This window comes from Marmota monax, unplaced genomic scaffold, assembly GCF_021218885.2.
Source record: "Marmota monax isolate L192 unplaced genomic scaffold, Marmota_monax_Labrador192_F-V1.1 WCK01_AAM20220418_F8-fsc00132, whole genome shotgun sequence".
NCBI classification, from domain to species: domain Eukaryota; kingdom Metazoa; phylum Chordata; class Mammalia; order Rodentia; family Sciuridae; genus Marmota; species Marmota monax.
The window spans coordinates 3,393,359-3,410,644 of record NW_026695199.1 but is presented as its reverse complement, the minus strand read 5'-3'; the positions used below and the strand labels follow the sequence as shown (position 1 = coordinate 3,410,644).

Here is a 17,286-nt window from a genome sequence, read left to right as displayed (position 1 = left end):
GCTTGAGATGAGGCAGAACATCATCGTAGAATAGTGTGTCAGAGAAAAGCAGGTCAGGCCATGACCACTAAGGAGCAGAGAGAAATCTGCTCAACAAAGACAAACTGTAAACCTCAAAGGTATACTTCCAATGACCCCCCTCCTCCAGCCACATCCCACCTGCCTATTACTACCCAGTTAATCCCTTTAAGGGGATTAATGATCTGATTGGATTAAGGCTCTCATAACCCAACTGTTCCACTTATAAATCTTCTTCATTGTCTCACAGGTGAGCTATTAGGGAACACCTCATTTCTGAACCATAACAGTTGGGTCCTGAACAATTAAAAGGGAATATAGGAGACTCATCATTTTTGCATATGCTTTAATAAGAGACCCAGTAACTTCTGTGAAAATCGTTTACAATCTTGAGTTCTTCCTGTGAAATATGCTTGTTCTAGGGATACTATGTATGATAAAAATGAACCACAAATTTAGGCAGCTTAGTGTTGACATTGGAGAAATTTGGCTTACTATAAAGAGAAAAACAAAGTTGATTTCTGTTTTACCAATACAGTAGTAGGTTTGAGATGTTAGAGGCCTTACTATAAAAGGTTAAATGCCACTGATAGAAAGAAACAGAGAATATTTTGTAACAGGGAAGGAGGATGATGTTTTAGATGAGATTTCAAAGGTATGAATTCTAAGATGATAAACATCTAGGTTTGCTTTTGTTGAAATAAAATACTTTTGCCCAACAAAGGCTGCTATAGATAGATTAAGGTGCTATTTGATTGTTTGGCAGATAATATTTGCATGCAAAGTCAAGAAGAGATCTTTTTTTTTTAAAGAATATGAAGTGATTTTTTTCAAGAATAACAAGAAAATCGTAGAAATTTAAGTGGAAAAATAGTCAAAGAATATACATTGGTAATTTAGATAAATAAAAGCCTGATTTGCCACTGAGTATCTAAGGTAGTAATCCAAGAAATGGAACTGAATATAACACTGAGAAACAATCATATATACATCAGATTGGTCATAATTAGAAAGGTGAGTGCTACCAAGATTGGAGAGGAGAGATTATAACTCTTATACTATGTTGGTCAAAACAAATGGAATAATATATTTTTTTTCCATCTGGGAATGAGACTGCTAGTCTTTAGTGAAAACAAGAATATGCATGCCTTACTCACTGCCCTCCAAATCCCGCTGCAGCCCGGATGCTGAAACCAAAGAAGCAGAATCAGCAACAGCAGCAGCCACCACTGCCCGAGCAGGAAGAGACTGGAGATGAGGAAGATGACAGTCTCATCGGACCACCCAGCCTTCTGGGCCCTCCCCGCAAGGCCAATGGAAAGCCTGATGACCCCAAATCAGCTCTTCACAAAGGTCCTCCAGAATCAAGGGGACGGATGATTCCACCACTGATGAGTCTCCCACCTCCTCCCTGGGGCAGAGGCCCAATCCGGGGAGGCCTCAGCCCCAGGTCTGGCCCATATGGTCATGGTTGGTGGGGGTTCAGTGCTGAACCCCCTTTTCCGGGGCCAGTCCATGGGGGTCCCTCCAGAGAAAGCTTTCACAAAGAGCAGAGAAACTCTCGCAAGCTCAAAAGCTGGTCTCTTATCAAGAATACCTGTCTGCCTAAGGATGGCCCCCAGGTTATGGAAGACAAATCTGACCGCCCCGTCTGTCGACACTTTTCCAAAAAGGGCCACTGTAGATATGAAGACCTCTGTGCCTTCTACCACCTAGGCGTCAATGGACCTCCTCTGTGAGACTGTGCCTTCCCATCCAGGCTGGAAGGAGCCCTCCGTGACCCAGCGGCCAAGTATTTCCCTGTGGCCCTATGATGGCTACTGTGAGGCTCTTCCACCCAACACCCTTGGTCAATGACACGTCCACCCCATCCACCACCTCCCTGGTTTGGGGTCCAGAGCTGTGTTTCATCACTGGTGCACAGTGCACTCTGTATTCTGATCCAGCCTCCAGAGACATGCCTTTGGGACCCCTTCTTGCTCCCTTCAACTGCCTCCTGGATCTTCTTGCCTTTCGCCAAAAGACTGCTGAACAGGAAACCTCTTTGGTGCTGTTTCTTGTGCATCTGTCCACCTGTCCCCAGTACTGCCCTCAATCCCTGAGAGCCCTGGAGCGGTTTCCTACCCACTTTAGCTGGTTGTTTTAAGTCCTTTTTATGTGACATCCCAGTGTTTTCAGCTGCTTGGGAAACTCGCCAGGTTTTCTGACCTGGGGTCAAGTTTGGGTGACTGGTTCAGAGTTGCTCCCTGAAAGGCAACTGTTCCTGCTTTTGGATTTCGTAGTTTCTCTGTCAGTAGCATGGTCCCCACCGCTATGGTCTGTGATCACTGTGCTTTGTGAAACTGCATCCCCCGTAGCCTCTCTCAGTGTCCGCAGCATTTGTGTGATTTCCCAACTTGGGAGAATTGTGAAATTCCACAAGGCTGCCTCCCTGGTCCTCCCTGTACTTCTCCTGGTGTTGATTATTCTTGGTCTGACACAGGCCAGTGATGTCTTGTATAGCCGCAGATGGGCCTCCCTACCCAGCTGTTTTTCAGCCCATTTGAGTTAGACTATGCCAATGTGCAGCCACCAGCACTTTCATTTGAATTCTGTGAATCTCCACCTGGCCGATCTTTGGGTGGAACCTGGACTGTACTATTGATCTGACACTCTTCCCTCACATCCCTGGCACTGGTTGTTTTCTGTGAAAATGGCAGGGAACAGGTTCAGTTTTGAGCTGGACCTGAAGAAATGGGTCAGGAGTTGTGTGGGCAAGAGGGAGGGATGAGAGCCATTGGAGAACTGAGAATGAATTTTTTTTCTTTTTAACATATTTTTATATTAGTAATAAACGCAGTGGAAACCCCCCAAAAATATGCATGCCTTTTTCTCAATTAAATTGTATATTGTAATTAGTTAAATAGTTTCTATTGAAAAAATAACTATATTTTCTTAGTTTGATGTTATAGTTGGAGTAATAGTCTTCTATTCCATATCAATTAATCAAAATAATTTTTTCTCTTTAAAAATTCTATTATATATTCTAATATTTGGCATATGATAATCTTACAGGCTTAAAATTACTTTTAATTCAATGCTTTGGGAAATTTTGTATATGATCCCATTTTATAAGAGAATGGTGAACTCCTATTTTTTGTGTGAATATATATGTCAAGTTTGTTTGTGTATTAATATATATGGATACTAGGAATTAATTTCTTCTCTAACTACTTATTTAGTTATAGACTTACCTTGTGCATTTCAGAGGCCAACCTGCTGTTCACATCTCTATTTCTTATACTGGAAAAGGAGACTAGTATTTCACAATTTCCATTGATACTTATTACCCACCATTTGCTTCATCTTCTGTGTTTGCTGACTGTGTGAAATTTCTCCATGATTCTATTAGACAGCACAATGCTGAGACTCTTTAGGTCTTTTCCCTGTCTTTGGCCTGCTATAGTTTTCTGTGTTCTTCTTTACCTGTCTATCTGATGCCAGATGTTCTGTCTCTATCTCAGAAAGTCCTAATAATTTCTTGATTGGGTAAAACTATATATTTTAATTTTTAATCTGCTTTCTATCATTTCAGTGATATTTGGTAGGGAAAAGAAACTAACATGTTTGCTCTTTTCTTCATCTTGAACTAGATGTTTCTCTCTTCTTTACAGGATGCCCTCCATTAAGTTAAGTAAAAAAATTGGTGACTCCACTAATCAATCATATTTTTTTCTTTTACCTCAGATGAAACAACTTCAAAATTACCATCCATGAAGCCATCAATTTTCCTATAGCCTTTGTATTTCCTTAGCACAAAAAAAGTATACACACACACACACACACACAAATACTACTCACAAATTGGTATACTTCTTACCCATAAAATTATAGAAAATTTATTTTTCTTTGCATCTTAAAAAAGTTATTTCAATTAAAGAAGATACCCTATGTCTACGTTCACTATATTCTAATTTACTTTATATGTACTAAATTTATTTTTCAGAAGCAACCTTTCCTTTCTCATTTGGGCCATAGAACACTGAGATAAGAAGTCAAATAAAGGAAAAGAAGCAAACAAAAATTCTTCAGAGTAAATATTAAAAAAAATCCTGATTTAGAATAATTAAATATTTTAAGAACAAGAAGTTAAATCACCCCTTTTTATGGATATGGAAGTTAATTTTAAATTTCTTTTTAAATATAACCCCTTTATGAGATCACATGAGAAAACTGATGTTAAATATACAAGGCAGCCTCACTGCGCAATTCTTAAGGACATGGGAATGTAGTTTTTTTAAGGGAAGTGCAGCAACATTGATGATTTATGGCTGACCACAATAATGCTGCTACTATCATGGACAATCCCAGGAGACTAAAGCCTCCCTTTTCACATCAATCATTACAGGAGTATTGAATGGGTGGCTAATGATGTTGTTGGCCTGTGGTTATATTCATGTCTCTTTCTAGGAGAACAATAATCTTCACATTTCTGCTGTAGCCCTGGGCAGAGCAGCAATGAGAATAAAATTTTCTGTTTTCTGTCCAAAGGATGAAAATGCTGCTCCAAAGGCTGCTCATGCTGAAGGTTGAATCCTACTGTTCATTCTCAAATGGTACTCACCTACTTACCAATAAATCCAGTTTCCAAATTTTTTTTGGAAAGTTAAAAAATGATGTTGATTGTTACTGAATTCATCCCAATCTTGCATCTCTTAATAATTAGATGAATGAAAAATTATTCCTGATAGTGATAATATAATTATTATTGTTCAAATGAAATTTTCACAGTGACCTCTCTCAAAGTTGTAGATCATGATACAAGAGTAGTGGTGTTGTCTGACTTAGAGAAGATCCTGGAAATCCAGGATCTGTGCTGTACAGCTGCCAGGTGAGAACAGATTCAGCATGAGAGGCATCCCAATGAGATCAAACCATTTACAGTAGGGATAGAAAAAAGAAAAGTCACTTAGTGTAGACAACATGTTTTACCATAATCTGAATCATTCTTTGTTCTACGGTGGCCTACTTCTGTCTTCTATCCCCTGAAATATCATATTCTCATATTTTCTTCATCATTCAAATTTATCCACTGCTATATTTAATATTAGTTATTCTGTTTTTGCTAAGTAGAATGCTGTTGTGAATTTAATCTTGTGATCCTATTGTTGGCTTTTATCTAAATTACTCAGAATTTTTGGTAACTCAGCTTCTCATTTTCAGAACATTTATTAACTCTGTCATATTGGGCAAGTCATTAACTTCTCTGAGTGTGAAAGGTACTTTGTATGTGTGATGCTGTTTTAGATACTGTACAAATGTGATTAAAAGGCATCTTCTCTACCCTTCCTATCAACTCATTAGTCAAAGCAGCTTCTAGCACAATGTCTTATGCATACAAAATGTATTTATGATATTAACTAAATTAAGACGTGGTCTTTGCCTTTCAGCAGAAGGTTGTTAAAAGTGTGAGTTGTCAGTTGGGAACTGCTAAATTCCTATATTATCTAGATGATAGTGGTGACTTGAATTCTTAAATTCCACAGTCGATAGATATTGAAGGCTCCCATCAATATTTCTGTTTATTCTTTGTATAGAGAGGTTAATGGGAGACCTAGGTGTGCTGGTATTCTCAGTTTCTTAGTTTCTTCCCTTGTTTGTATTCTTCCTGTAGTGTATCACTCCAATATGAATCTAGCTTCTTAGTTAATTTTCAGTAGCAAAATATCAGGCAGACATTCATGAAAGTTATAGACTTATTTCTTCCTTAAAAAAGTAAAAAAAATCTTTAATACCATTTCCTAGTCATATCTACTTTATTTTCTGTATGTATCACCTTCTATGTTTTTATTTTTATATAAATGCTTACCACAAAACGTAAATATAGAGCAAGTGTGTGTGTGTGTGTGTGTGCGTGCACGCGCGTGTGTGTTTGTAACATGTATAATAGTTAAATGTTTTATATTTACTTAAAGCATTTATACCATGGTGTTGTGGTATATGTCTCATTCTTTTTCTGAGTTCTTTTATAAAACTTTTTTCCTAAGAATCATCGATGTTTATTAACATAATTTAATGTTTGCATCTTTCTCCAGAATTGTTTTATAGTATTATTGGGTTAATTCCTATATTCCTCACAGATTTCATCAATATTTTGACCAATATATTAGTTTCTAAGTGATAATTACTGTTATAGATAAACTCTTGATTTTTGGGGGTATTGTTCAGGTATTATAATGCCAATTGCTTTATTGAGAAGTTAATCTACTGATTCTCTTTTTAAATGTACATAATTAGATCTTTTTCAAATAACATTTTGATTCTTTATTTAAATATTTCTATCTTTGGCTTATTTTATTGCATTGACCAGGACTTACATCAAGTATGCATAAGGATTGCAGTATGTTTTTGCTGGTCACCTATTATACAGTTAAATAAGATATCTTCTATGCCTAGTTTTAATGGTTTTAAAAACTTATAAAATAAAAATTGTTTCTATTAAATGTTTTTGTTTTTCTGAAATAACATTTTAAATCAGTTATGATTAATTTAATTAATAAGCTATCTAATTTTGAACCATCTTTCAATTTGTAAAATTTTTATAACTTTGTTATATTCCTACAAAATGCTGTTGGATTCATTCAGTCACAGTTTTTTTTTAAAATATATTTACAAATGTGGATGGTGTGTGATGATAACATCTTAAATGTCTATGTAATTTTGTCATATATGTTGTTATGCTAGCATTATAAAAATTAGAGAAGCTTTTTTTCTGTTTCTCTTTTCTAGAATGAATTATGGAAGCTACAGGTTATTGTATGTATAATCTTCCTAAAGAAATTATCTGAGTGGTGGGTTCTTTTGGAGAGAAATTTTAATCCACCATTCTGTTACTTTTCATGGTGATGAATCTGTTCCAATTTTCTATTCCTATTCATCAGTTTTGACAATTGAGAGATTTATTTATAATTTTTAACTGTGCTGTGTGTTTTCCCTCTTTTATTCTGAATTTTGCTTGTTTCATTTTTTCTTTTTTTCCTTTTTATTTATTTATTTATTATTAGTTGTTCAAAACATTACAAAGTTCTTGACATATCATATTTCATACATTTGATTCAAGCGGATTATGAACTCCCATTTTTACCCTATATACATATTGCAGATTCACATCGGTCACACATCCACTTTTTTACCTACTGCCATACTAGTGTATGTTGTGTTCTGCTGGCTTTCCTATCCTCTTCTATCCCCCCTCCCCTCCCCTTCCCTCCCTTCCCTTCCCCTCCCCTCCCTTCCCATCTTCTCTCTCTACCCCATCTACTGTCATTCATTTCTCTCTCTTGTTTTTTTCCCTTTCCCCTCACTTCCTATTATATGTAATTTTGTATAACAATGAGGGTCTCCTTCCTTTACCATGCAATTTCCCTTCTCTGTCTCTTTCCCTCCCCCCTCTCATCCCTGTTTAGTGGTGATCTTCTTCTCATGCTCTTCCTCTCTATTCTGTTCTTAGTTGTTCTCCTTATATCAAAGAAGACATTTGGCATTTATTTTTAAGGGATTGGCTAGCTTCACTTAGCATAATCTGCTCTAGTGCCATCCATTTCCCTGCAAATTCCATGATTTTGTCATTTTTTAGTGCAGAGTAATACTCCATTGTGTATAAATGCCACATTTTTTTTTTTATCCATTCATCTATTGAAGGGCATCTAGGTTGGTTCCACAGTCTAGCTATTGTGAATTGTGCTGCTATGAACATTGTTGTAGTAGTATAATTTCAAATTATACTACAGAGCAATAGTAACAAAAACAGCATGGTACTGGTACCAAAACAGGCGGGTGGACCAATGGTACAGAATAGAGGACACAGAGACTAATCCACAAAGTTACAACTATCTTATATTTGATAAAGGGGCTAAAAGCATGCAATGGAGGAAAGATAGCATCTTCAACAAATGGTGCTGGGAAAACTGGAAATCCATATGCAACAAAATGAAACTGAATCCCCTTCTCTCGCCATGCACAAAAGTTAACACAAAATGGATCAAGGAGCTTGATATCAAATCAGAGACTCTGCGTCTGATAGAAGAAAAAGTTGGCTTCGATCTACATATTTTGGGGTCGGGCTCCAAATTTCTTAATAGGACACCCATAGCACAAGAGTTAATAACAAGAATCAACAAATGGGACTTACTTAAACTAAAAAGTTTTTTCTCAGCAAGAGAAACAATAAGAGAGGTAAATAGGGAGCCTACACCCTGGGAACAAATCTTTACTCCTCACACTTCAGATAGAGCCCTAATGTCCAGAGTATACAAAGAACTCATTTTTTCTTAATGAATTTTACTAGAGAATTGGTGTATTTTAGATTTTTAATTTTTTATTATGTAATCTTTTTGGAGTATTATAGTTACACATAGTAGTTGGTTTTATTTTGACAAAATCATACATGCACAGAATTTGATTTATTCCATTTCAGTTCTCATTCTTACCACTTTCCCCTCTCTTCTCCTATTCTCCTTCCTTTATTCCACTGATACCCTTTTGCTCATTTATTTATTTATTTTTGGTGCTTTCTACACATGCAAAAAGGTGAAATTCCCTATATTTATATATGTACATAACATGGTTTTGTTAAATCGTTTCCATGTTTTTTTCTCTTTCTGATCACTCCTCCCCTATCTCCTACTACTTCACTGATGTTCCCTAGATCTTCATGATATCTGATTCAGCCTTCTTTTCCTTAGTTTGCTCTGGCTTTCATATATGAGAGAAAACATTTGTTATGGTTTGGATGTGAGGTGTCCCCCAAAAGCTCATGTGTGAGAAAATGCAAGAAGGTTCAGAGGAAAAATGATTGGGTTATGAAAGACTTAACCCAATCAGTCAATTAATCCTCTAATGGGATTAACTGAGTGGTAACTGAGGGCTGTTATGGTGTGGTTAGAGGAGGTAGGCATTGGGAGCGTGGCTTTGGGGTATATGTTTTGAGTAGAGTCTCTCTTTCTTATCATGTGAGCTGCTTCCTTCTGCCCCATTCTTTCCCCATGATGTTCTGCCTCACCTTGAGCTCTGAGGTGTGGAGCTTCCTGTCTATGGACTGAGACTTCTTAGACTGTGAGCCCCCAAATAACTTTCTTACTCTGCAGTTATTCTGGTAAAATCTTTTAATCCCAGCAGTGAAAAAGATGACTAAAACAGCATTTAATTCTTGATTTTCTGATTTGGGATTATTTTACTTAGCACAATATTCTTCATTTTCATCCATTTACTAGCAAATGCCATAATTTCATTCCTGTTTATGGCTGAGTAAAATTTCATTGTGTATATATACCACAATATCTTTTTTTTTTTTTTTTTGAGTACTGGGGATTGAAATCGGGAGCATTCAACCATCGAGCTACATCCCTAGCCCTATTTTGTATTTTGTTTAGAGACAGAGTCTCAAGGAGTTGCTTTATACCTTGCTTTTGCTGAGGCTGACTTTGAAATTGCTATCCTCCTGCCTCAGACTCCCAGGCCACTGGGATTATAGGAGTGTGCCACCATGCCTGGCAATATTTTCTTATCCATTCATCTACTGACAGGCTTCTGGACTGAAGAGAGAGCTTACAGTATAGGAGAAAATCTTTGCCAGCTGTTCCCTGCTAGGTTTAAAATCCAAATATACAAAGTACTCAAAAAACTTAACACCCAAAACAACAACAACAACAACAACAACAACAACAACAACAACAACAAAACACCCAGAACAAAACAAAACTAAAAACTCAATAAATGGGCAAATGCACAGAGATTTCTCAAAAGAAGAACACAAATTACCAACAAATATATGAAAGTTTTTTAACAGCTCTAGTAATCCGCGATACAAATAAAAACTGCACTAAGATTTAATGTCATGTCAGTCAGAGTGGTAATTGTCAAGAATACAAATAATAATAAATGCTGGTGAAGATGTGGGGGAAAAGGTACATTCATACATTGTTGGTAGGACTGTAGACTAGTATACCCACTCTGGAAAGCAGTGCAGAGATTCCTGAAAAAATTAGGAATGGAACCACCATTTGACCCAGCTATCCCACTCTTGATATTTTCCTAAAAGAACTAAAATTGGCATACTACAGAAATACAGCCACCTTAATGTTTACAGCAGCACAATTCACAGTAGCCAAATTATGGAATCATTATCATTCAATTATTAAAATAGTTTTAATTTTACTAATCCTTTCTCTTTCTCTTTTTTTCTATTCTATTGATTTTTGCTCTTGTGTTATGGTTTGTAGTTGAGGGGTCCCCTAAAAGCTCATGAGTGAGACAATGCAAGACGATTTAGAGGAAAAATGATTGAGTCATGAAAGTCTTAACCCTATCAGTGAATTAATCCCCTGATAGGATTAACTGGATGGTAACTGAAGGTGGGTAGCATATGGCTTAAGGAGGTGGGTCATTAGGGATGTGCCTTTGGGGTATATATTTTGTATGTGGTGAGTAGAATCTCTTTGTCTTCTTGCTGATCATCATTCGAGCTGCTTCCCTCCACACGTTTCCAACACAATGTTCTGCCTTACCCTGAACCCTGAGGAATGGAGCCAACTGTCTATGGAAGGAGATCTCTGAAACCATGATCCCCCAAAAAGCTTTTCCATCCCTAAAATTGTGCTGAACTTTTCCACCCCTAAATTGTGCTGATCATGTCTTTTATTCTCAGCAGTGAAAAATCTGACTAAAAAAAAATCTTTATTATTCTTTACTTAAAAAAAACCCATTCCATTGCTTATTTTTAACTTTGAACTGAATACTTGATGAATTTATTTTTAGTAATTTCCTATTTTTAAAATCTATAAATTTGACTTTACACATATCACTTTACTTATAATATTTAGTTTGTAATTTTTCATAACCTTTTAACAGTATTTCATAATTTGATCTCTCATTGATTTTTTGGATCTAGGATTATTAGTTTTTAGTTATAATCATCAGACATCTTGTACATGTATGGAAATGTCACATTATATTCCACAAACACACAATTGTACATTCCATGTACGATTTTTGTGTGTCAATTAAAATTGAAAATATTTTTAAATGTTTTAAAATATTTTCTGTGTTGGTAATTCTTTGGAATTTATTAAGACTATATTTTTAACCCAATTCATGATGGCTTTTTAATTTTCTTCTATGTGTATAAGAAGAATGTTCACTGAATGTAAATTTTTCAATATATATCTTCTATGTTGTTTTCTTAATCTGTTAACTTTTAGATGGCTGTATTTGAATATCTACACATCTACTTAAAATTCTTAGTAATTATTTCAGTTTCAGTCTGATATATTGTGAGATTAATTATTTGAAGTGTATTTTCATCATTATTATATCTTATTTATATGTTGTTTCTTTTTCCAGTACAATCATAGGAACGGATAACAGTTCATAACCCATTTCTGTTGCCACTAACTTGTTTTCTTTCCCCATCTCTTCATTTCCATTTCTCCCTCTCAGTTCTAGGTGTTTCTAAAACCTTCAAAGTTGTTTCTATTGGGCAGAGGTGTATTTCCCTATTGATCAACTTTTAGCTAAGTTAATAATGCTCAGTATTTTGAGGAAAACACTCTATTTTTTTAAACATTTATTTTTGAGTTGTAGGTTGATGCAATACCTTTTTTTTTTTTTTAATGTGGTGCTGAGGATAAAACCAGTGCCACATGCATGCTAGGCAAGCGCTCCATCACTGAGCCACAACCCCAGCCCCCAAACCCTCTATTTTTAATCATAATATTTTCATTGGCTTTTTCCTAAGAATGTTCTTGCTTTAAGAGAATTGGTGGTATCACTTGTCACTTGGGTATAATGAGGTGTTCTTTTTTTTTTAATATAAGGTAATTTTATGCAATTTAAGAAATATAGTTAGAGAACAAAATTCATTTAAATATTAGTATTATGGTTCATGGAAATTTGCAAGGAACACTCATGAATTGATGATAGTTTTTAGGATTTTTAAAACAGAAACAATTCTTCTATATGGAATTTGGTTTAACTAAAAGGAAATCTATTAGCAGACAAGAAGAAGCATATCTGGGGTGTACTATTGATGCCTTAATAGAGATAAATCTTTGGGAAGTGTTTTTTATTTCTCTGGCAGATCACAATAAGAAATTTTGGGGTAGAAATAGTTTATAGAATGTAAAGAGTGTGTAAAGCATAAAGAGTGGTAAAGGATACGAAAGCAACAGAGTCTCTTACTGATGTTTGTAGCACTCAAGTCAGTAACTTACAGTCTCTATTTTTGCATAATAGGATTTGACTCTTAAACATTCCACTGATGATGGGAAAAGTCAGGATAATTACTTGCTGGTAAAGTGCTTTGAGATCCTTAGAAGCTATTCATTGTGTTAATATAAGACTTAACTTTTGGGCTGGAGTTGTGGCTGGGCTGGGGTTGTGGCTCACTGGCAGATACTTGCCTTGAACATGTGAGGCACTGGGTTTTATCCTTAGCACCACATAAAAACAAAACAAAATAAAGATATTAAAAAATAAAAACAAAACAAAAAACCAAATTTAACTTTAGACTTTACAGAAAGAAAGACAAAGCATGTGTATGAGCACATTTTTGGTAGTAGCTTTATTCATCTTTTTCCTGTATTATAATTTTTTTTCCCCAAAAACATCAGGATTCTTTTGTGGATTTCTCTATGGAAATCTGGCTTTTAGCTGTCACCAGGGCAGCTTTTGGAAACAAAATGATAACAAAAGCAACATGTGGTCACTTCTTTGTTGTGTCCTCCCCCCCCCCACCCTATAGCCTTTTATCTTTATATGTTCCTCTTTGTCTGACATTTCTGCATTCATCACCGGACATCTAGTTGCAATAAGGTATTATGAGATGGACAGCTGAGGAGATGATAGGAATACAGACAATTCAAGTTTTTCATTTCCTTTGTAGCTGGGGTTTTAATAGTTCTCTAAATCTGTATTTATATTCTCACCCAAACCCCGTTTTAAAAGAAATAGTAGTGTTTCTTCCTATCTCATTTCCCAAATGTTTTCCATTATTCCTATTTTTGCAATGTTAATAATTTTCTTTATTGCAAAGATAAATAGATTCACTTATATTCAATGAACTAACTAACAGCATATGTGCAAAGTCCTCAGAATCCCCTTTCCACAAGTCAAGGTAATTGTACTCCTAGGTTTCCTTTTTTTAACTCTATGAACAGCAGTCTTTGGAACAAGAATTCAAAAGGAGATTTTCTGATGTGTGGTTTTGTCATTTTCAAATTGTGTGGCTCCTGCTGGAGACTTAGAAATGGAGCTTGAAGCAGAATTTTTAAATGATTAACATTTTAAAATTCTTTAGAATGCTCTTAGAAAGTCAATGCTGATTACATAAGAATTGCCTTTGATGAGTGATACGTTTACCTTTTAAAACAATTCTGATACTTTGATTTTTACACATCATCAGAAATGATGTTATAGCACAAAGGCACTTTACGATAATTGAGATGAATTTCCCTGAGTAGATGGTGAGTTGATTTTATTCTGTCTTAGGTAGCTTGTATGTCCTCCTGGCGGGAGGTACATGCAAATGTTTGGGAGTGACACAGTATGCATAGCAGAGTCACAATTATGCAGTATATTCAGTGGTTGTATTACCATGGTGTCAAAATGTCTAGCCCAGCTGTAAGGTTGACTCTACTGTCTGGTTATTTGCTGGGAGCCATTAGCCAAGTAGGTATGACAATTTCCTTGCCAGCGTACCCCATGTTGCAGTGACATTGAATGTAGGTGACCTTGCTCAAGGACCAAGGCGGATTAGGGCGTTCCCGGTTTAGGTTCCAGGTTTAAGGTTTAAGATTATTCCTGCTGGGAATAGGGCGTATCCTGCTGCCTGAGTTCCCCTTGAGTTCTCACGGGATTCAGACAGTATATTTTGGAGATAGAAGCCCAGTGGAGGTGGATTTGGGCAGAGAACGTGGATTTCCCCAGAACGTGTTTGTAGACTGCTGGTGTGAGTTCGGGAATAAAGAGTTGCTGTTTGAATCTACAAGCTGTGTGGTGGCTGGTGATTGTGTGCCCAGCCAGACTGCGGCATTTGTGCCCAGCCAGACTGTGGCAGTTATTGGTTGATATTTACCATCTATACTAAGAAATAGATAACTTACACTAAGACACAGTTTATTTTACGATAATTCAGTTAGAATATTATCTAGGTAGCGAAATATTTCTCTGGAATAGAGTTGATAGGTTTGTACCTGAAAGGAAAGTGAGAAAGTGGGAGACCAGCGAGCTAGAAATGAAAGATGGAGACCAGGCAGAGATACACAGTTTATTTGTCAGAGCTGACAAATAAAGACACATCTCCCCATAGATGGAGAGAGGCAGGAAAGGCTTGGGTTTGGGGGCTTTTATGGGCCAGGCTCAGGGATCAGAGCCTAATGAGTCCTAAAGCCGGTGGTTTAGGGTGGGGTTGGTATGAGGGAATGGTAATACACCTTTGGGCAGGAAAGAATGTGTGTGGTGAAGGGCTGGGTTGGTATGAGGGAGTGGTGAAACTTTCCCTGGAAAGCCCTTGGGTGGGAAAATGGCAACTGTCACTGAAGATGGCTGCCCAAAAGCTAAGGAAGGACCTTACAAACCTCTTTATCCAGCTCTGCCTTCCTTATTCTTGCTAGTTTTGGCCTATAGATTTAGGGATGCCTATTTATGAATTATTCCTCCACTGGAAGCAGTCCATACTTTAAGAACTCCATGACAGGTGGGGGCCTTATATTCCTCATGCTATCCTAAGCCTAGTTTATAGTATATAAAGTTTGTTCTGGATCCCTGTAGTCCCTGTAGTCCCTGTAGTCTTCCCAATCCATAATAGTAGGTTTCTAAGTTGATTTTTTTTCCTTCACTTCTTGTGAAGCCTCGTTTCTCTAGTACTCTAATCTGTAGATATCCCTTGCCCCATTTCTTCCTTTCCCACAGAGGCTTGGTCCATCACCAACTCCAGACTTTAAACCCCATTAAGAATTACCTGCTAACTCCAAGTATCACCATTTCTTAAAAGTCTCGGCTGCTTCCCATCCACCTTGTTTTATGCTCTGTATTGTAGACCCCTGTAGATATAGTTTAGGCACTCTGCATTTGATCTCCTCTGAAATTCAGTTCTCCAAGCATATCTATTGTATTATGTTGTCCCTGTTCATTTATAGCTTCCTTCCCTTCTTCTATTATCTTGCTACTGAGATTTCAGTGTCTTTTAAAAATACTGAAGTTAAAAGCATCCACTCAAGTTAAAGGTTTGTTACTTAATTCCTGGCTTTCAAACCATTGCTAGGAACAATTTGGTAAAGTATAAAAAATATGGAGCTGAAGGGAGGACTGTGTTCCATTAGTCTTAGGTTCCACTTCAGTATGCCTTGATTTCCTTGGTAATTAGAGATCTAAAGCACACATATTAAGTCTCACAGTTCTATATGTGCACTATCTGGAGTGTTAAAACATTGTTTTCAACCATGCTGACTTGTAAAGGGCAAATGGACACTTGCATGTTAAGAAACTTGAACTTACCATAATCACTTATAGACTTTATTTACCTATATTCTTTTCTCTGAATCACTTATGCTGTCATTTCTATGTCTTTACTCTAAAAATTTCCTCTGATTAGAATACCATATATATTTTTTTACATTTCATATGACTATTTTTCCTTCTGTAGTTTAACTAGTATGGTGAAGCTCCATTAAGTGTTCTCCTTGGTGTTTTCAAAGACCTCTGTTCTGGCTGCTGTCTAGTACTTACCAGGGAATTACATTTGCCTCCACAATAGGCCTGAATGCAGGAAACCCACTAGGTGTCTTTATTTTCTGATGAGGTGATACTCAGTAAGTGCTTATTAAATGCAAGACTAGATCTTCTTATGTGGCAGAAGTTAGGGTTTAGATGTTTCTATCCAAGATACTTAGATATTTCTTGGTTCAAGAACTTTAAACAAAAAAATCATACATTGAAGGATTTTACATATAACTTTCTTTTACAAGAATGTTTGAATAAAGAAATAGAAATACTCTTTTGACAATGTTATCTCTGGAATTTCAGGTATCATTTTACCCTGATATTTTTGTGTCATCCATTCTCTTTCTTTCTTTCTCTCTCTTTTTTTTTTTTGTATTAGGGATTGAGCCCAGGAACTCTCAGCCACTGAGCCACATCTCCAGCACTTTTTAATATTTTATTTAGAGACAGGATCTTGCTGAGTTGCTTATTGCTTCACTATGTTGCTGAGGCTAGCTTTAAATTCACAATCCTCCTGCCTCAGCCTCCTGAGCCACTGGGAGGACAAGCATGTGCCATAGTACCCAGCTAATGACATCCATTCTTAAACATTTGAGAGAATTTTTTTTAATTTCTTTTTTTTAATTGATTATGTTACAGTTAAAGCTTTGTCCCAGGGTTTCATAAACTGACTTCCAGACCACTCACGTATAATCGAATCAAGCCTTTATTGAAGTGCACAGGTGGCGGCTGACCAGAACATAAAGCTGTTCCCCTGATCAGCCCCAAACAATTGCAAGGGCACTCCTTATAAGCCTGAAAATCGCAAAAGGGATGTTCAGGGGGTCTAGCCAATGCAAGCAAGCCAGGTTACAGAAGCGGGACAGTGTAGTCAAGCTGAGGGAAGCCTAACCAATCACAGTTAGCCCAGTCACCCCAGTTACAGAAACAGAGCCCCCTTACCCTAGTTACAGAAACAATACCCCATTAGGTAGTTCCGTGTTCTTAAAGGTTTCTATAGCAAAAGGAAAAGAACATCTTGCTCCAGTCATGACTCTTCTACTTGGCATGGCTGTTTTACAGGATGAAGTCATAAAACAAAATGGAGTCACATTTGCTCCTACTATCACAATTATTTTTAGTTATATATGTCAGTATAATTCATTTTGATATACAATCATGGAATATGTCTTATTTTAGTTAGGCCCCCATTCTTGTGGATGTACATGATAGTGGAATTCACTATGTTGTATTCATGTAAATACATAAGGAAAATTATTTCAAATTCATTCCACTGTCTTTATTTTCTTTTCTTATCCACCTCCCTTCCCTTAATTCCCCTTTGTCTAATCTACTGAATATCTGTTCTTCCCCTCTCTCTGCTTATTGTGGGTTAGCTTCCACTTATCAGTGAAAACATTTATCCTTTGGGTTTTGGGGACTGGCATATTTTACTTAGCATGATAATCTCCAGATCCATGTCATAAAGTCATTCTTCTTTATGACTAAATAATACTTCATTGTGTGTATATA

The 17,286-nt window shown here is 36.5% G+C and overlaps 1 protein-coding gene across 1 annotated transcript; it reads left to right on the top strand.

The window, feature by feature from the left end:
• The first annotated feature begins 1,202 nt into the window (after window positions 1-1,202).
• Window positions 1,203-1,881, top strand: LOC124082310 (proline-rich protein 3-like). Its single transcript, XM_046428781.2, has one exon. It carries the CDS (start codon window positions 1,203-1,205, stop codon window positions 1,755-1,757), a length of 555 nt encoding a protein of 184 aa, XP_046284737.1. The 3' UTR covers window positions 1,758-1,881.
• The last annotated feature ends 15,405 nt before the right edge of the window (window positions 1,882-17,286 follow it).